General features: G+C 44.2%; 2 protein-coding genes across 3 annotated transcripts; both read right to left on the reverse strand.

Annotated features, from left to right (window-relative positions):
- Positions 1 to 50: 50 nt before the first annotated feature.
- On the reverse strand, positions 51 to 12,726 carry slc12a1 (solute carrier family 12 member 1). Of its 2 annotated transcripts, none has more exons than XM_067248484.1 (26): positions 12,244 to 12,726; positions 10,672 to 10,809; positions 10,050 to 10,125; positions 9,040 to 9,135; positions 8,569 to 8,708; positions 8,322 to 8,432; positions 8,099 to 8,210; positions 7,872 to 7,999; positions 7,605 to 7,689; positions 6,891 to 7,051; positions 6,616 to 6,723; positions 6,336 to 6,459; positions 6,108 to 6,209; positions 5,815 to 5,970; positions 5,531 to 5,630; positions 5,260 to 5,371; positions 4,742 to 4,882; positions 4,050 to 4,156; positions 3,857 to 3,939; positions 2,952 to 3,071; positions 2,174 to 2,302; positions 1,868 to 1,979; positions 1,516 to 1,602; positions 1,073 to 1,208; positions 856 to 923; positions 51 to 760 (listed from the first exon to the last, which is right to left on the reverse strand). In XM_067248484.1, the coding sequence occupies exons 1-26, from the start codon at positions 12,514 to 12,516 to the stop codon at positions 625 to 627; spliced, it is 3,141 nt and encodes a 1,046-aa protein (XP_067104585.1). In that variant the 5' UTR covers positions 12,517 to 12,726; the 3' UTR covers positions 51 to 624. The 2 variants fall into 2 exon arrangements, with proteins under 2 accessions (XP_067104585.1, XP_067104584.1); XM_067248483.1 differs by having other exon boundaries at positions 2,952 to 3,074.
- Positions 12,727 to 17,887: 5,161 nt separating this feature from the next.
- On the reverse strand, positions 17,888 to 18,133 carry ctxn2 (cortexin 2). The gene has a single exon (XM_067249344.1). The coding sequence runs from the start codon at positions 18,131 to 18,133 to the stop codon at positions 17,888 to 17,890; it is 246 nt and encodes an 81-aa protein (XP_067105445.1).
- Positions 18,134 to 20,965: the final 2,832 nt, after the last annotated feature.

A 20,965-nucleotide genomic window follows, 5' to 3' on the forward strand; every position in this document is an offset into this window, starting at 1 on the left:
CAGAGATCAAAAAATCCCTGTCCTAATTTTCTGAAATCATTATAACGATTGAAAATATTAGCAATAAACGTTTATTAATTGTCAATATAGTCATTATATAATAGTGCATACAAGAATCGTTTCAACAAATAGGCTACAAAACAGTTTGGAATAAATCAGCATTTCTGTATTTAACATAAGCCACTCACATGGGTGTCTTAAATTGTCTTATTATCCCAAACCGAAGTGCTATGAAATTATTTATGAGAATATATCAAATATACATTTTAAGTCACCTATAGGCCTACCACTGGTTGCATGTGCAGCACATAGATCTGAACATTGTCACATCCTGTCAATTTTCATACAGGTTCATAGTACATCAAAATATATAGCGCATACAAAATGATTTAATCCTCTAAATTAAGACTATTAACACATTCAAATGTACAATTCCAACAGAGGGCAGTGTAATCACTTTCAAAGTAACTGTGACCCATTCTAGAAAATTCCATGTCCGTGTGACTGTATTCATCACAATTCCTGTATTGTGGCCATACATAAAAGACAGATCTGACTCTATACAAAGAAAATGTTCTTGGATGGTCACATAGTGACTGCCTTGTTGTTCAACCAATGGGGTGCTCAGGAGTAGAAGGTGAGCACACTCTTGTGGTTTCCTCTCATGAGCAGGGTGGGAGGAAGGTTCTTGCTCAGTATGTCCAGCCAGGCCATGTAGAGGTGATCAGAGACCGACTCTTTACGAGCGATGGGCATACTCCTGCAGGGACAAAGAAGACCAACCACTGGGTTCAACTCACTGTAGCTATAGTAAACCTAGCATGACAGTTTGTCATCCGGCACACATGTACTCACACAATGATGAGGCTGGCTGCTTTTGAGTTCTCCTGCAGTAGCTCATTCAGTCGCACCTGGAGGTTAGTCTATAGCGAGACAGAATTCATGGTGGGTTTAAAGAGCCTTAAAACTACCTGATAATCACAACCAAATATAGACATGTCTGTCTGAATGTCAAGATCGTTAAAAATATATCAAATGAGAAGGTCATTGTTTTTTTGATAGGTGATCTGACCTTCTCTTCGAAGCTGTCAAGCTCTGCGTCAGTGATCTTCCAGGGGTTGTCTTTCATCAGAGCTTCTGCCTGAGCCATGCTCTTGGAGCTTTCATGCAGACGGAAAGGTTCAATCATGTCCTCAAATGCCTTCCAGCTGCAGGAAGAGAAAGACAGACAGATGGACTGACTACTTGGTGTTTTACAATGCTACTGTAGCATTGTAAAGCACCAAGTAGATTACATTGTCTTTGTATTGCGCTTCTTCAGTAAAGCTAGAGGTTACTGTATGCTCTTATCTTAGTGTCTATTTATATATAATGTTGACGTTTTACATAACCTAACTGAGCTGTCAGTAACACACTATAATGTTCTGTCTCTGGATTCTGTCAAAGGGATTCAACTAGGATTCAAGTTTCTGATAGAAGAAGAAATAAAAAATTATGAATAGTGTGAAGAATGACCTTTCAGCACTGGGTTTGACGTTAATGTCAGAAATAACATTAATGTCAGTACACCTGATCCTGAACTTCTGCAACAAAGACTTCATCCTACAAGGAGAAAAGAATGTACTGTATTAAACACTGATTATGAATTATAATTAAATCTTTGGTATTAATACAATTTGTTAAAATCTATATTTTTGGATATGTTTTACATTTACAAACGTCTTTCTTTATGATCTAAAACACTTCATTTGTTTGAATAAGAACATTGATGTTACATAACATATGTAGGCTATGTATTCCATTACCAAATAGACCTTTCATATTATGATGCATGTAGTATTGGCCTAATATCTGCTTTCTAACATACTCCTCTTTGTCCAGCTCAGAGCGTCCAGGTTGTCCTGCAATGAAGATCCTCATCTTACAGTCTTTCCACTTCTTCCTGGTGGTCAGGATATAGGGCAGTAACAGGGTCAGACCTGATACAAGGAGACAACTGGTTAGGAACATTTCACAAACAAAGCAAGACTAATTGGATAGAGAATTCTGGGAATGTAATAACGTGCTTTTGCATATTTTTGTTTTAGTGACAAACTGTTGGGTGGGTTGTAAAACGTTTTTTTTTAATGGAGACTGAGTGGAATGGGTTAGGCTTAAGGCGACTAAGGCTTACCTCCATCATCAAACATCCACCACACGTCAATGGTGCCTTTGGTCTGTTTCTTCTGGAACTGAGTACTGGCCTCCACAAGCCTATCATTCACCTTGACCGCCTCGGGGCACGGGGCACTGGTCACAGACACTGGGAGAGAGATAAGGATAAAGAACATATCTGAAACGGCTGCTGGTGGTGGATGGGTAAAGGAGGGAGGGGTGGATTGAGATGAAGTAAGAATGGGAATAGAGACAGGGAGAGAAAGGAAATTGTAAAGGGAGATAGACTGACTGGAGTGAAGAGGAGGTGCTCCTGGAAATGATTTTACTGGTGGCTGATGGGTTATTGCATTACTTCATGAGGAGACCAGCTGATTAGATTGTTTTTTTTTTAAGGATGGGTACTTTCTAGTTGGAGAACAGAGGAAGGTACAGGACTCCAGAAGAATGGTTGTAATGGGGGCCTCATTTCTTTAAAAAAGCTTTTTTGCTTTGAAAGCTAATAGATGAAAAAGCTCTTTGCGTTTTTTTGAAAAATTCATTTTAGAGAACTGTTTGTGTGTGTGTGTAAATGTGTGCATGTGAATGTGTGTGTGGGTTTGGAGAGAAGGACAGCCAAAAAAGAACTGAGCGAGAGTAAGAAAAACAGATGTCACAATGCATCTCTCCATGCATCTCTCCACATTTATACTTTCTACAAAAATTCCTACAGTAAAAAAACAAAACAGATCTTGAGCCAAATGTCAAACATTCCACAGCCGTGGAGAACGGGCCCAGGAAGCAACAGTGGCTGATACCTCTGGTGGTGAGCACTTGTTTAGAAGACTTCCTGGACTTCCTGAAGAGTCCCTTGCTTTTCCCCCCGTCCATCTCCTCATTCTCCAGAGCCTGCTGCTCCTGAACAGCTCTCTCCATCTCTTCTGCGGGACAACATGAGGGAGTTTAGATACGAACACTATACCTTCATGCAGGTGCAGCATGTGCTCTTGTTAAATTTTAAAAAGTGTTTGTCTTTGTCTTATAACACGTTCACCATTTATTTCTAGTAAACCTTGCATATTTATTTTTGGCTTTGAATGGGCTCTTAAATGCATTATTCTTAATGTTTATTTTTAGCCCAGTATTGTTCAAGTGGGTGTAATCATTTAACAGTCCTTGAATCCACTGTCAGGTCAAATTTATACGGTAGTCATTCCACCACAAGCTAATCAGAGGACCTTTATCTGTGCCACAACTGCATGCAATCTGGAGACCAAAGACCTCTGGAATGCCAATGTTATCAATAGTTAATGTGTACTTTGGCTGTTATCAGAAACTACAAAGAAAACATTTGGAGATGAGAATATATAACTTAGTCATTGCAGTTCTATTTTGGACCCTGTTTATCCCTAATCAAGACATTTTTACAAGCAATGTTACAGAGGGCTTCACATACCCCCATGGAACTGCCCCTCATCCAATCTCAACCCTCAAGCCTTTTAATGACATTAATAGGCTTATTAGTGTCAGCAAGTTTCCTCTGCTGATAGCTAATATTTCACAGTAACCACATGCAGTAATAAACCTGAGGTTATTGTCCGGCAGGACAACAGTATGTTGATATCAGCAGATTCCTACTGGAACAAAGCCTGAACATGTTCACCTCCGCACTTTTGTGAGCACTGTGTTTGTGTGACTTGTGTGACGAGTGCCCTGTGCCCACCTCGAGCCTCGATGATGTGGGCGATGTCCAGACCCTGGCTCATTCGAAACACCACTGTTCCATACTCAAAGTCAAAGGCATCGCTGAAACAGAACGAGAACAGGGAGGTCAGCTCCAGGGTGAAGGGGATGCATATTACCCACATGCCACTGGGCGTGTGCGTGCACATGTATGTGTACGGCTGGTCACTCACTGCAGCACTCCCACATAGCTTTTGACGGCGCTGGAGTCAATCGTTCTCCAGTCTTTCTTAAAGCCGATCATCAAGGTGTTTGGCTTCAAGCGTCCAAGACCGGCTCCCTGCAGGGAAACAGTTAACATTCATGAGGTGTATCAAGTTCCAGAGACAGCACAGCAGATCAAGCTGAGGTGTTCCACAGCGTGTGCCCCTCAGTAGATCTCTCCACCCTGCCACGCCTCATTCAAGGCAGTATGAATCGATTATAGCTGTTAATCTGCCCTTGTATTTGAAGTGGAGCCATTTTGGCAATGCCTTCCGGGCTTATCTTCAATCGGAGATAGCCTTGGTCATAACACTTCCCTCCCGCCCTCATCATCTCTTGTAAAATCCGACACAAGCCAACCGGTTCAGACCAGAGTTCTCATACTGGTCTGGGCCAAAACTCATAATGTGCTGAGGATATAAAAAAAACAATAAAGAGCAAGAAATTCTGTGTAGTGAAAATCGAATGCGGTTTGGTATTAACCTCTGTTTGTAGTCTGTTTGAGGGTGCAGAGAGCACTAAGACAATATGCAATCCATTTCCAAATCAGACTGCCTGTGTGTTTCATAGACCAATGGTGATAAACAGTGTGTTCATAAAACATCCCATTGGATTGGTCGGTTGTTTTTCCAATTTGAACCAATAGGATGGCCCAACTGACCTGCAGCAGTATCTGTGTTCCCTCCCTGAATGTGTCACAGGCCACAGCAGCGTAGAAAGCCTTCCGTTTTTTCTTGTTGAGCCACTGCTGGTTCGTCTCCATCTTAGAGTTCATATCGAGCAGGACGTCTGATCTGGGACCCTGCAGGGAGTACAGCGAGACACACGGTGAACAGTGTTTGGTGTGACCACCTCATACAGCAGGTCCTGTCTACTGTGGGATGTGAAGGACTGTACACTCCTCAGAACTGCACTCCAACCTCTTCCATCCACTGTAAGGCCAGTCAAATCATCAACAGCTCCACTGTAAATACAGCCAGGTGATCTTAGAAACACTTTCAGAACATGACATCTCTATCAGGTACAACAAACGCTGCCCACTTGTGAATATTTGTAGTCATCCATTGTTCCTCTCTCTTCCCTGTTGTCTGTCTGTCTGTCTCTCTCTCTCTCTCTACCCCTCTCTATGCCCCTCTATCTCTGTTCCCCTTTCCCTTCTCTCTCTTTTTTCTCTCTCACCGTGAGTACTTCGCATGTGATACAGAGGCCATAGTTCTTGGTTAAGCTGTGTGCCAGGTCCAACAGAGCAGGTCTAGTCTTTGGTGATCCAGTCAACACAAGGAACTGAGGCCTGGGAGAAAGAGACAAAAATGGCTGCATGTGAGTGGAACCTAATTTCACCCCTCAAACTTTTTCAGAAAAGATGATACCATCCTTTTAATGGTCATAATGGCACATGACAACAGTGTGCGTGACCTTGATCTCTATAAAGGTTAGTGGTGTCTCTCACCTGAAGTTTTTGACGTGGTCCTCAATTCCACTGAGAGATAGAGTGTTGCTCACCGCACTGACAAACGTCACCGCTTGGGTGGACGAACCCCAGTTTACCTCTGAGGGGAACACACAGGTGAGCTGTGAGTCACACACACAGGTGAGCTGTGAGTCACACACACAGGTGAGCTGTGAGTCACACACACAGGTGAGCTGTGAGTCACACGCACAGATGAGCTGTGAGCCACACACACAGGATTGCGCACCGGAATACACACAGGAGTACACATACAAACCACTCACTTGGTTTCTTGACAGTGACGTAGACGTAGAGAAAGATCTCGATGGCGTACGTGAGTAGGGCAGCCCACCAGTTAATGACAAACATGACAGCGCAGCAGAGCAGAGCTCCAAACAGAGACAGCCACATGTTGTAGAACCGGTAAGCAGGTCTCCATCCTACGAAAGGGGAAAACATCACACATCAGCAATTAGCTATGCTGAACACCACCATGTTCTGTGTGTGTGTGTGTGTGTCTGTTTTTGAGTGTGTGCATGTGCTTGTCTGTGTGTGAGTTGAAGTGTTGGAGACTCACCTGGAGACTTGGCGTAGGACGCGTGGAAGCAGGAGAAGTTGATGAGAGCGTAGGACGCCAGGAAGAAGTTTGAGATGATCGGGGCGATGACGTTCAGATCAGCTGCAGACGCACAAGACAGTCAGGGCGGGGGCGGGCGGGCGGGCGGGGGGGGGGGGGGGGGCGAGGGGGGTCAACGGTATGGACAGAAAGACAGACGGGCAGACGGACAGGCAGAAAGGGACTGACCAATCAGGATGAAGGCCACGGCGAGGATGAAGGTGAGGACGTAGCCTCTCAGCGGCTCGTTGTTCTTGCCGTGTCCTTTGGCGAAGAAGTGCAGGGCGGTGTAGATGTTGTCTTTACACAGGGCCTGGGGGAGCGAAGCTAGCGTCACAACTGGAGTATACGTGAATGTAGCCCAGACGTGAATGTTCACACAAATAAAATATCAGCATTTTGAGGATGTGTGTGCACTTTAATGTCATTCTTCGTCCGCCTTCTACACGACTGTGTGTCTACGACTGACCTGGAAGACTTTGGGAGCGCTGACGAGCGAGGCAAGGGCGGAGGAGAGAGTGGCGGAGAAGGTCCCAGCGATGATGAGGGGGCCGAACCCTGAGACCATGGTCATCACCTGGGGTCAGGGGTCAGGATGAGTTAGAAACCATCAGCATCATGTCACAACAGACCTGTATCTCACATCATGCAACGCTGAAGTGTTCTGTTGACAATCTGAACGCATGGATTTTGTGCGTTTTCAATGTTTGACAAAATGGATGAACGGCAGAGTCCACATCGTACCTGGAAGTTGTTCATCAGGCCAAATTTACAGTCGTCTTCAAAGCAGGAGGAGAAGTTGAATCCCAATTCACAGGCTGATACTGACACTGAGCTGTTACAAAACGTCCCCAAGGCAACAGTGTCGCTTATGTTCCCTGTGGCTTCACGCACAGTGGTTCCAACTAACCAATGAGAGCACAGAGCAGACATATATTATAAGATTGATCTGAAATGTTTGTCTCAACATCCTAATAGCAGTGGCCATGTGTCTGAAGTGACATTTGTCTTGCATTTCTCACTCACAGTAAGACCTATGCACTACTTTGAATGTGGATAGAGGGGTGTGTGTGGGACTATTTGGTGGGTGTCTGTGTGATTGTGTGTGTCAGTGTGTTTGTGTGATTGGGTGTGTGTGTGTGACTTAACTGTATTGGCCACTAGCCACTGTTGAGTGGGAAGGATCTTAGTGTGTCTGTGTGTGTATCAGGAAGTGTGCTCTAGTGTAGTGTTTTTGCAGCCTTTCAGGAAAGAGAAATAGTAATAATCATCCCTTTATTGTAAGCTACTGTGAGATGGGTTTATGGTATTATCAAATATAAAGTAGACAGTTGCTTCAGTAACTCCTTTAGAGCTGATTAATAAGTTACCAATAAGTTACCTTTGCCAATAATGACAACAGAACTCACACATTTTTACAGAGCGGTGTGACCACACTGGAAACGAAATAATGCTCACCGACACAGAGGCCCACCCCCAGGTAGGTGACCCCGGTGATGATGATGGCTAGCAGGGTGCCTTTGGGAATGGCAGCTTGTGGGTCCTGGAGAACAGATATGATGATGACGTCATGGTTTGTAGCAAAACATGGACGATAAGTTGTCTTTGTATGTCTTTGCACAGTGTCCAATTTTATGAAGAGTGCTGTAGGACGTTACTGTAAAGCAGTAAAGCAACAGCATAATCTATCCTCCCTATTCTCCACCCCGAAGTCCGTAATCTCACCCTCAGATCTCCGGAGATGTTGGCTCCAGCCAGAATACCCGTGGCAGCAGGGAAGAAAATAGAAAACACAGAGAAGAACGACTCCCCGTCTTGGAATTTCGGTGGAAAGTTTTCCAGGAATATGTTGGCTGTTGGAGGGGAGGGAGATGCAGATGAAGGGTCAGTTCTGACATTAGGAGACGTACTACAGACTCTCACACATCGCAAGCAGGGCCGCTCTCCCTCACCCTGGTAGTTGAAGAAACCTTGAGATTTCTTAGCTTCAGTTGCTGGGATGCCTGTTCCCACGAACACATTCACGATGGCCACCAGCAAGATGATGAGCAGAAATATTTGAGCCTACAGAAAAGGAGAAACATTTGTTTTTTGTTAAAATTTCGTGTCATTGTCAGTGCGTGGATGGCGTTCCTGGAAACGCTGGTGGTTTTGTAGTGGAAGTCTTTGCCTCACCTTGGCCTCCCACTCCATTCCAGCTAATGAGATCCCCAACAGCAACAGCACTGTGATGCAGCCAATAATCCTGATATCATTCACTTCATCCACCATGATGGCTGCATTGTCCTAGAAAGAAAGAAAGAAAAAAAGAAAGAGAGATAGATAGATAGATCATCTGTCAACAGGGGGCTCTGAGGCATGTCCAAAGTGTGTAACTGAATCACCCAACACACTGATGCTGAGGCACTGAAAGTCTGCGTACCTTGAGGAGGTCCACCACAGTCTCAGCAAAGCCCACCACGTACATGGCCACAGCCACCGCATTAGCAAAGGCAAAGATTAAGCCGATGGAGCCGCCAAACTCTGGACCCAGACTGCGAGATATCAGGTAATACGCCCCTCCTGGAAAGCACACACACACACAAAGTAGAAGATTAATCACTACATCACTTTTCGTTCGATTGTGTATCTGTGTAGGTTGTGTCATGCAGCAGTAAAAATAAAAAATGGGACATTTGACATATGGATGTGGAGCCGGCCCTTGTGTCCTTGTGTTAATCTCATTTAATGAGCAACTAATTGATTTCCCTGCACAAGAGATAATACATCTCAAGATAGAACCTTTAGTTCAAATCTTGGAAGTTTGTCCGTGGCTGTCTTTGGATCTATGCTCGGTGGCACGGTCGTGTATTGATGGAGAATGTTCCGTGGTATGTTTTCCAAATGACCTCACCTCCTCTGACCACTCCGTTGGTGCAGATTGCCGACATGGAAAGACAGGTGATGGACGTCACCACACAGCTCAGCAAAATCACCACAATGCCCAGACCTGTGACACACACACACACACACAACACATTTACACCCATTTCGACCAACTTGCAATTCATCTTGCAAGTACCTTTAGTCTGGGTAAAATGTAACTAAGTTGTTACTATTCAATGCTATTCTGTTGAGCAAACTTGAGCTCAAACCTTAGCCTCAAGCTCTTCGTTGGGAACCTATCGGGTATTACTTATTGTGAATGTACAATGTCACATTCTTCCGGAATAATAAGTAGAAAATGTCTGTTAGAGGTTATGGTCTGGTATATTGGTCTGGTCTGATACAATCTGGTCTTTGGCCAATGAAACTAAACTAACTCATAAAACTCCACCAGTCGAGTCACCTTTTACACCTTCAGAAAGAGAGTGAAGCTTTGATGCATCTCAAATTGCCCACTCTAAGGACTAATTATGCTGGAAGGCCAGAGGCAATAACTAACCTGGGTTTTACCTGGTCCCCACCTGCAGCCTGTGGCTGTTTCAGGCCTTCACAGCCATTAGACACGGCCCATTAACAGAACCAGCACCCTCCATCCATTTGCAAGCACAGGACACACACACTAACATTCTTAATGTGGGCCTCTGCTTTGATATCCTAATAGCTTGACCTTGGATTTCTTTAAGGACACACATTATTCGACTTGTTTACTCTTCTCTTGGGAAGTGGTCTAAAACCCCTTCACCCTCTCGTGTCCCTGTTCGTTGCAGGAGATGTCTCCTTCCTGTTGAAAGCAGCGCTAACACCAGCCCTGACGCGTGTCCTCACAGCACACCGGGCCTCCGTCTACAGTGAAGGCCATTACGTAACATGGAAACAAACCGACTTGTACTGAAAAAACTGTGTGTCTCTGCAGTCTCAAGGTACAAGTGATGGGGGGTGTGGGGGGGGGGGGGGGGCTGTGTCCCCTTGCTAACTCACCCCAGCCAGCTTGTCCAAACACCCAGGACAGCCGAATGAAGAGCATCACTCCCCAGATGTTCAGCATGCATCTCACCTGAGCAGCGGAAATGGATTATAGATTAGGATTGTGACAATTACATTTCAGACACACATAGCTCAGTGGACAAACGCCCATTGCGTTCAAGAGCTGGACCTTAACAAACCACAGATATGCGTTTATGTTTATTTTTATTTAATATGGGACAATGCACATTCATTAACATGCGCACTTCGGTCTGTCGTGTAAATGTGGCACATTTAGCCACATAGGCATATTTTCATCTGCATTCCTGTATTACATTTAGTCATTTAGCAGACGCTCTTATCCAGAGCGACTTACAGTAAGTACAGGGACATTCCCCTGAGGCAAGTAGGGTGAAGTGCCTTGCCCAAGGACACAACGTCAGTTGGCATGACCGGGAATCGAACTGGCAACCTTCGGATTACTAGTCCGACTCCCTCACCGCTCAGCCACCTGAATGTGTCTGACTCTGGATTTCCGACAGGACCTGTGGGCTGAGGCATGTGTGGTGATCCCCACTATGGCCAGGCCACAGTCACCCAACTGGGGGAGAAGGCTCCCTGACTTAGCATTACTCACCAGGACCCCTATTATCCAGCCAAACTTTCCAGACCCTCCATTGCTCTCTTTGGGGAGGTCGGACTCCAGGTCCTCCGAAGGGCTCCCATCGCTTCCCTCCGTGTCCTCCACTGTGTCTGGCACTGAGATCGCTCCATTCTACATGTTGAGACAACAGTCAGAGAGACAAAAGTGTGATCACTCGAGTGAATGAGATGTGCTTTTTTCTTGTCGTTCTCTGCAAGGTTTCAAGGGGAGAAGCATTGTTGTTAGTGGAATTCAGAGCCAACTGCAGAAGAAAGAGCAACATTCAGAAGACAGGAGTGTTCTGTCTTCACATTGAATGTCCTTGTTCTTTTTTTCTTTTATGTGTGTGTGTGTGTGTGCGTATGTGAGTGTGCATATGTACGGGTGTGTGTGTGTGTCTTTGCTCCTGCTAGCCCACCCCAGAGAATTTAAAGAGGAGCAAGAAACGTATTACTATACTGAGCTCTTGTCCTTGAAGAAAATGAGTGTGTGTGAGAGAGAGAGAGAGAGAGAGAGAGAGAGAGAGAGAGAGAGAGAGAGAGAGAGAGAGAGATAGAGAGAGAGAGAGAATGGTGGAACAGCGAGACATGAAAAGTCAGAGGAACAGCAGTTTCTCAGCTTTTGTTATGATGAGTGTTATCAATGGAGAAGACCAACAAAGAGAGCACAGATCAATCAATAACAATGTACAAAATATACATTGTACTGAAAAGGTAAACATAATACGTAAGCACACTGCTTGTTTTAATAAAGGCCTAAACCAGCAACATATACCTCTGAAAGGCCAAACAAATCTAATCTCCTAATTGTTCTCTTGCCCTGCCAAAATATCCTTAAATGAATAATTCACATCCACGACCACAGATTTATGGTGCAAGGAATACATTCTGCTGATAATCTTTTTATTTAGGAATTAAAAAACTATGTGGTGTGAGATTCCAAGTTGATTTACTCAACTTCTAAAATGCAAAGACTGACCTCAGCTTTTATTTTTGTCGGTGTAACAAATACTGTGAGGCATACGAAGGTGCATGCTTCCGACGAGTCGGTCAGAGATAACTGTCAAAGATAAGTTTTAATTGCAGTCTATTTTTGTCTGTTTTGACTAGCTAGTGTAAGATGTGTGCAGTATGTTGAGCAAATCATTGTTACAGGGTTGGGGTCAGTGTCAGGAGGGTTACATGTGTGATACATTATTCAACAACTGTAAAAACTGTTTTTCTTTCTTGTCTTTCAGCGGCTCTAAACACTGGCTGTTCATTCTGAAGCTCAAGGCCAAGCTGAACTAGAATAAAGAAAGGAAAGAGAGGGAGAGAGAGAGAGAAAGAGAGAGAGAGAAAGAGAGAAAGAGAGAAAGAGAGAGAGGGATAGCAAGAAAGAGAAAGACCAAGAGTGTTTCTGTCAAGAGAGAGACTGAAGTGGACCAGACAGTCAACACAGTGACCAATGCGTGTTTTACATACTGGGACATGCAGTTCATGATAAACAGATACGGGCAAATAAGGACAGCTCAGAACAATACCCTTTGTCCAGGTGGACATCTGACACACACTGTCACAGTCTCACCTTCTGAAACACTTCATGGAGCTCTTGCAGGGATGGTCGAATAGCACGGTGACCACTCATGCTTCCTGCGTTACGGTAGAAGTCAATGTTGGGCACACGGTCCAGAGTGTCGTGACCAAAGGCGCTGACCACTGAGGGTCGGATGTCACGACGCTCCCCGTTGGTGTAGCCAAGCTCAGAGAAGGAGCTCTCCTCGTAGTTGGGGGGGCCCTCCCCAGTCCTGTCGAAGGCTGGGTTGACATGCTCCCCACCATTCCCTTGGTACTTCTCCATCAGAAAGAACGGAGGGGGTGCTTTCAGTCGCTTTTTCAATTAAATAGATAAAAAAAAGTGCTAAAGGTTTTCAATCATCTAACAATGTTTTATTAGACCCAGAGCAGGATAGTCTGGTGCTGTAGTTTATAGTTCTTGTCTGCGGACTTGTAGGGTCTATCAACACGCTCTTGATTCTCAGAGGTAAATCCTCTTGCTGGGTCAAAGCAGTCATATAGGTTAAGTTTCGCACTAACGCTCCTACTTTATACTCTCTCCCTGTGCCCCCTACACTGGCAGACAGCCATTGGCTGAGCTTCTGGATCTACCTTCAGAAACCTGTACGAGGGGTGTCAGATATGTCCTTGCTCCATCCCAGGGGACACAAAGCCTTTGCTTAACGATTAACCAGGTCATAAACGCCCGAGGAGAGATAAAGGCTTACTTTGCTGGGGTTGTGGAGAATTGATTATTAATATTGTTGTCTGAAGTGCGAGGCCATAGCACATGTTGTTCTGTTGTGCCGTTTTATGGGGCTGTGGTTAGTGTTCCCTCAGAGGAAGGGACAGATCCTCAGGGATGAATCACCAGGTGACTGGCTGACTTCTTCAGGAAGTTAAAAGTAGCGGAAACCTCACAAGGTGACCAGGAAAACTTTCAAGGTTAAAGTTCCTAAATCTATGCAATGACTAAGGCTTCAAGAAAGTCAGAAAGCACATGTGGAATTACCCCTGTTATGGCAGGACAACAGGGATATCAAGCAAGATTGCCTGTTTTGATTGTAAAGGGAGGACTTTTGACTGGGGAAAAGTCTGTACTGTAATGAGCTGTTATATCAAGCTGGTTTAATAACTGCCATATCGAAGGATGTTTGCACAGAAAAGGTGACAGAGCCACTACTAAGTAGTGAGAATCAAACCATTAAAGGTGTAAAGGAGAGTTAATATAAGACTGCAGGGCCACAGACCACAGGACTGCAACCTGCTGGAGGCCTTTCTCCACAGTCACATGACTTCCAGGCAGCCTATTAAAAACGTCTTTCACAAGTACAGTTCCTTATTAGGGATACACTACAGTGATTTCTTTGGTTGTGAATTGTAGCTTACTGGCTCTCCATCTGACCTTGCTCATATAAGACACACAAAAACAATGCAAAATAACTGTTACTAAACATCTTATCAGCAGCCATTGATAACAAATCTGATATCAGGGGTTATCAACCCGTCGACATTTACATTTACATTTAGTCATTTAGCAGACGCTCTTAACCAGAGCGACTTACTGTAAGTACAGGAACATTCTCCCCAAGGCAAGTAGGGTGAAGTGCCTTGCCCAAGGACACAATGTAATTTTGCACAGCCGGGAATCTAACCAACAACCTTCTGATTAATAGCCCGACTCTCTAACCGCTCAGCCATCTGACTTTCCTGTCTAAAGTGACCAGCCACCTTGTTTAACAGCAAACAACATACATTTAATTTTCAACTTCTCAATTTAAAACTTGAAAAAATACATTGAACCTTCAACTTGAAATGTGATGACTGTTACTAGACAGTCCAACATTAGAAAAAAATGAAACATCATCTTTGTTCGTATTTCTATGACACCACCAGGGTACAAAGATTGTCTTAAGGTCACTTTTGACCCAGCAGTTTTCAACAAATCATTTAAACATCCCAAAAACCACAAAGACGCACATACACACACAATGAGAAATTAACGTGTGCAACTGACTTCTGACACAGAGGCTATAAAGGTGCTGCAGATGACAGTGACATAAGTACACGTTTCAGTTGTGTAACAAAAATGAGTGGTGACCTCTGATTAAATGCTGTCTTTCTGCACTATAAGGAGGGAATTCAGATATTCACAAACTGTGTGATGAATGACAGGTTGTTTCTTCATATAATATATATTTTGGGTTCAAAATATCCACAGAACAAGGGGGGTGCAAAGAAAATACAGACTAGACAAGGTTAAAAGAGATTGAATTCAGCTAGGTTTTTGATCTCTAGGATGAGAAGTTCATAACTTACTTTCTCAATGTGAAATCTGTTATTACAGAGCAAATGTGTCTATCAACATGAGCCTAAGTGATGTTTGGATGTGCTGATATTCTGCTTCTGTGGGACAAGGAAGTTGAACAATGTACAAGTTCCCCTCCTGGACAAGAGGAGGAGACATGGCTTCTTTCTAAATCCTTTACCTTAATATTCATCAGGGATCTCTGGAGGAAGGGATCCCTCACTGAATTGCTCCTCTTAAGGTTTCTTCCATTTTTTCTCTGTGTTTTCCGGGGAGTTTTTTTTTGCAGTGTTCTTTTCTTTGAGGGTTTTAGGTTGGCATAAGTACATTGCTATGAGCGTATGTGAAGCCCGCTGTGACATTTCTTGTAAAAAAAAAAAAGGCTATACAAATAAAGTTTGATTTGAATTGATGTTGTCAAGCAGCAAGGAATGAAGAAGAAGAAGAAAATTGTGTGACTGGTCTGGGCCACTGAGGTGGCGAGGCATTTCATGATATTGGGAGTCAGATGGCTGAGCGGTTAGGGAGTCAGACTCGTAATCTGAAGGTTACCGGTTCGATTCTGGCTGTGCTAAATGACGTTGTGTCCTTGGGTAAGGCACTTCACCCTACTTGCCTCGGGGGGAATGTCCCTGTACTTACTGTAAGTCGCTCTGGATAAGAGCATCTGCTAAATGACTAAATACATTAAAAAATGATATTGCTTTTAAATGTGAAAAGGGTGTGATTTAGGTACAAAGTTTCTTACTGCGTCTGACAATAAAACACATTAAAATCCTTTCTTAACCAAGATCATTTTTCATATCCCCTTATTCTGTCGGACAGCACAGACAAGGAACAGCCATGACAGGGAGCGGTCCCAAGGCTGCAGGCCAAAAATAATAATCTGTACTAAATAGGCCATTCTCAGGTCCATAGTGCGTTTCTGTGGTTGCACAAGAGAGAGAGTTGTGCTCACATGAGGCCCTGGCAGACACAGGCTGCGTTCAAGGCCATCATAAAGCCAACCATCGAGTGTATGGGTTTATTGTGTTTTGAGTAGTCTGTTGAGAACGTAACCTACTCCTGGTAAAATGTACAGATGCATTTGGAGAGATAAGGTCAATTGCGCAACAATGGCTACATTTTGTAAACATGTTTGAGCCGAGCATAGACATGTCCAAAACAATGAGTGCTAAAACAGTTATTGTGTTGAAATTGTCTTGTTGCAACACTAAAGAGTTCCAAATCGCCTATGGAAGCAACTTCTGAACAAGAGCCTCTTCTCTGGAATATCATCAAATTGATTCAGCAATCCCAAGTGTTGCTGAAGGTCCTTTGCTGTTTGGGCTTGATGGTACATCATTGCACAATCCAAGCTGTGTTTGTTTTCTTGAGTTGGAAGCTTGAACAGCCCTAACCTCACACCATCAAACACATGTGCAATGAATTATATCACCATCTGCAAACCAGGTCTAATCACCCAACATCAGTGTCTGACCTCACAAATGATCTTATGGCTGAATCAAAACCAATACCAAGTCATTGTTCTAACATTTATTGGAAGGCAGTTACAGCAGCAAATTGGGGACAAACTCCATATTGAAATGTAGATGTCCAACTGTCATTATACTGAGCAGGTGTCAACAGATTTTTGGTTAATGTAGTGTTCATACATACCTGCATATATACAAACAGGCAGACAGACAGACAGACAGACAGGCAGGCAGGCAGGCAGGCAGGCAGGCAGGCAGGCAGGCAGGCCGACAGACAGGCAGGCAGGGAGGCAGGCAGGCAGGCAGGCAGGCAGAGTCTAGTCTTGCTTCCCCTTCATGTCTCTGACACTCTCACTGCACAAGTGTCACCTCTTCTCTCTCCCTCAGCCTGTTCCTTTGCCTGCGGGTGTGTTGGTTGGATAGGAGTATCAGACAGCGGTGCCAGAGACAACAACATCAGCACAGGAAGAGGTTTTTTCTTGGTTAGAATAATGATCTCGTATTTTTTCAAGAAGAACACAGAGCAGTTACAGCCTGAGGTATTTATTATTAACCCTGTTTGCATTCTTCTCTGTCATCCATAGACTTCTCCCACCCAATCATCATTTTGGTAATACAATGAGTACCAGTTCCATTTATTTATACCAATGTTTTAATTGTGAACATCATCCTGACTGCTCTGAAATACTGTACAAGATGCACTTACATTGGGAGCATAAGGTAAACACTGATTTATCATTTTATAGATTAATCTAATCCACACCAGTGACACCTCTGTGTCCGGTGCAGAGAGCAACAAGGGAACGAGTAATTTGTTGCCGTGAAACACACACATACGTGAAAGGTGCTCTAATATCTCTAGATGAAGGCACGTAAACCCATAGAAGGTCACAATAAGGCAGATTCACAGCATTTGGAGAACCACCTTGAAGGAGCCAGTCTGTTCCCGGGAAGGCTCTCTTTGAAGGCCACCTCCATATTTGCTCCTGCTTGGGAGCGAGGAGAGGCGAGGAAAAATGAGGAGGAGAGCAAGAGGGAGGGTAGAACTTATCAATGCTGGCAGCATTGATAGACATCCCCAAAACATTCTCCTAGTGACCTTTTCCTCTGCAGACAGATAGTGACAGATTCTCCCGGTCCTCAGAAATAAACTACCTGTTAAGATTTGACAGTTTTTGTTTCCATGCCTTTCCATTTGATCCGGTCTGCCAGCTCCGATCAAACAGCAGACAACGCACGATGCAGCTGTAAGGACCACTCTCATTGGCCCAGAAGGAGTAAACAGTTCTTGTTCTACATGATTATTCAACTAAAACATGTAATTGTGACAACACATATCCTTAGTCATTGACAGCGACAGTACAATGTTTTGAGCAGTTTTTGCATTGATTTGAAACAATGACACCACAGGTAATTTTTCAGGCCTTTGCCCTACTGTTAAATACTAAAACAGGAGACCTTTGAAAGGCCAGATATTTACACTCAGATGTTGCATTCCATTTCAATAACAAATAGATTGCACTTGATTCACTCACATTGATATTATAATACCTTGTTTTACACCCAGACATTCTTTGCCACTTTTACCTCCTAACCACAACAATTTCCCTGAGACCTCCAGCTCTGTCCAGGCTCTTCCTTTGCATTCAAAGGTTCAATCCCTCAGCTTCAGTGTGAACGTGTTCACGGCACAGCTGCATCAGAGCAAATGGTGAACACACTCACACTCACTCACACACACACTCACACACACACACACACTGCACAGTCAAGGCTCCATCCTCTGTTCAGTTCAGTACAGTGAGGTTGTAATCCTGTACACGTGCCTGGTGCAGCAGCTTCGCGCCGTCATGGGTGTATGTGCGTGTTGCGTGTTTCGTGGTTCTTTCGTGTTAGGTGAGGGCATACTCGAACGTCCCCTTCTCCAGGCCCTCTATCCCGTCCGCCCAGTTGGAGGAGGGCATGCTGCTGTACGGGTCCAACAGGATTCTGAAACACCTGACAATGAGAAGCCCCAGGAAGACCATCAGCATCCCCACAAAGGCGAACGCCGTCTTCTGTTCCAGAGTCAGAGAGTGCGCCATCATGTCGTTCCCGCTCATGGCAATGAGGGAGTGGTTGTGGTGGATGCTACACATGGTAAACTGAGGTAGCCTGACGCCTCATCTCTGCTCTGATGGGGTCAGTCGTTGAGGACCCAGCATGCTACCTGGTCAGGGAACACACAGACACACGGCTTTACCACTCGGATGTATGTGCAGAGAAAGAAATCCTGTGGCACGTGACAATATCTTCCCTTTACATAGCAACGACATGGGTTCAATGCATGACAGCGTTGCATAGCGCACATGACGTGGACAGTACTGTCAATTGCATGTGAGATGGTCGTGATTTTCATTCACAGAGTTGTAACAGAGAGTGACACATATGATGGGATGACCATGTAACATAGCGTAGATGAAGTACCCCAGTAAGTTGTGGATAAACGTGCAGCATTGAATACCTCTCGAAACCGTCAGATTCTCTCTCTTTGTGTGCATTCCTCAATGTCGACAGACACTGAACACTGACACACGGGCAAATCAGCGTCTCTGTGCCACAATAATGTACAAACCATACAAATCAGAGGCTGTGTTGCGTTCAGTCATGCTTCAGAAAAGCAGGAAAACATGCAGATGCAAATAACAGGGCATGCAGACAGCCCCTCTACCTGTTGCTTAGGAGCGAAAGGCTGTCAGAGTGTATAATTCCGTAATCCCGTCAGGCGAGAAGTCGATGAAGATTGACGGAACATGAGAACAGAAGTGATGTTGTTACAGCAACCGGATGATCTTCCAGCCCTCCCAAACCCTCTGTCTCAGCAAGCAGCAGGTGGCTGGAAACAGAATGAGGGGGGCAGGAGAGAAGAGAGAGGGGAGGTACGTCTGTGGAGAGGGGAGAGTGAAAGAGAGAGAGAGGTAAGGTTCAGAGAGAGCGAGGCACACGCATGAGCGAGAGAGCGGGAGAGAGAGAGACAGAGAGAGAGAGACAGAGAGGTAGAGAGAGGTAGAAAGAGCAAGAGAGAGAGAGAGAGAGAGAAGCAGACAGGCTGTGTTGATATGTGCTACAAAGATGGTGCGAGAGGCAAGAGCAGGCAGCTCACCATCATTCTGGTAACACCCTCATTAACCTGTTGCTGCTCTCGACAGGAGAATGCAAAACTCATCGGCTGTCCATAGCCCTCCTATAGGAGACAGGAGACCAAGCACAGATCCAAAGGCAAAAAATAGAAGAGAGAGAGAAGTGGAGGGAGATGGAAAGATGAGAGAGATAGAAAACATGTGGGAGCCAGGGTGCCACTTGTTCTCTTTACATGCTACCTCGCTTGTTGCCTCCTCTTTATCATCATTATTCCTCTCGGTCTCTCCATCCAAACGGCACGCACGCTGGCTCCCGCTGCATGGCAACCACTTGTTAGGCTGCCTTTTCAGTCATTCACAACGTTCCTCTCAACCACAGGAGGAGCTAGAGGGCAACAGTGCACAGCAACAACCATCCTCTTCCTTCTCGTTATAATCCTCTACCTCCCCCTAATCTTGTTTATTCGGCTTTTCGGATAATGACTCTAGCTAAAATGTGATAGAAATACTATGTCTTTTCCAGGAAGAAGAATGCTGACTTGTTGATCCTGGGAAGGAAGTGTCTCGTAGGCATCTTGTTTCACTGAAGCAGCATCCACTCAGCTCTGTCTTCTAATTGGTGCTGATGGTTCTGTTCAAATTCAATTAGCCCCTCTATTTAGAGCCTCGTCACTGCTCTCTGCCTGGACGTGCTGATGAACCTTGACCCTTGTGTGGTAAACTAAAGAAAGCTTCACGGCCGGTGGACAGTCTGCAAATCAATTGCATTGCCACTGCATTATACTGAAAGGTTGCAGGCTGCAAGGTTGCAGTTCAATTGCATATTATAATTTCATCACTGTAAAAAAAAAATCACAAAAATGTAATTAGCTGGTTTATTAATCTGTAAATGTGTGTTAATACTATTTAATTTCAACGTATTAAAGCACCTTAATTTCCCTCAATTTGTTATTGTTGCTGGAAACAATACAACCTTTTTTGTAACACAGTGACAATTTAAGTGTTTCGGCCATGTGTGTTCAAATGAATAATAATTTACTTAAACGTTATTTGCTCTGACAAAGAAAACAGCAGACTTTTTATTATTATTTATCTGATGTGTCTTTCCACAGACTTCCATCAGACTTTAGTATGCCAGTCCGCCCCAGGTTATGGCTCTCTGTCTGCGGTTTTTGTTCCAGATAACTAAATGCCTTCGAATCCACAGCAGGCAGCAGGGTGATGAGGTAGACTTGGCAATAGATCAGATGTTAAACAATAACACTGAGAATTGCGAAACAATTATTCCATCTAATCATTTTAATCCTTTTGTACACTTTCTAAGAAGTTCAACAGAATGCACACTCATCCCCCCCACACCCAACCCACACACACCCAGAGGAAACAATGCATTATAATAACATTAATATTATAATTTGGGTAATCAATGGGAACACAGTAGTTAGATCAAATGGGTATAATACACTGTTCAAGTTAAATAGGTGCAGCCTCTCTCCATCTTCTCTTTCTCTTCCTCATCTTTGAGAACTAATTTAGCTAAAGCTTTCGGTTCCCTTGAGAACAGCAATATCTTGAACTTTATACTAAGACACCCTGATGTGTTTTGTGATAAATCTAATAATATTCTATCTGGACTGGTTCCCAGGGAGCCATTAAAGAGAGGGCTGAAGAAATAGTTATTGACTCAGAGAAAAATAAGGTGCATAGTGACTTAGCCTGTTGATTTTACTACTTGAGCCATGGTGAGACATCTTAGCTTCGGTGTTATGGATGATATATATAAGTGATCTGTTTTGTTTTTCATTATGACTTTGAGTTTTGATTGGTTGACTCGAACCTAAATACTGTAAC

This window comes from Osmerus mordax, chromosome 13 (assembly GCF_038355195.1).
Source record: "Osmerus mordax isolate fOsmMor3 chromosome 13, fOsmMor3.pri, whole genome shotgun sequence".
NCBI classification, from domain to species: Eukaryota; Metazoa; Chordata; class Actinopteri; order Osmeriformes; family Osmeridae; genus Osmerus; species Osmerus mordax.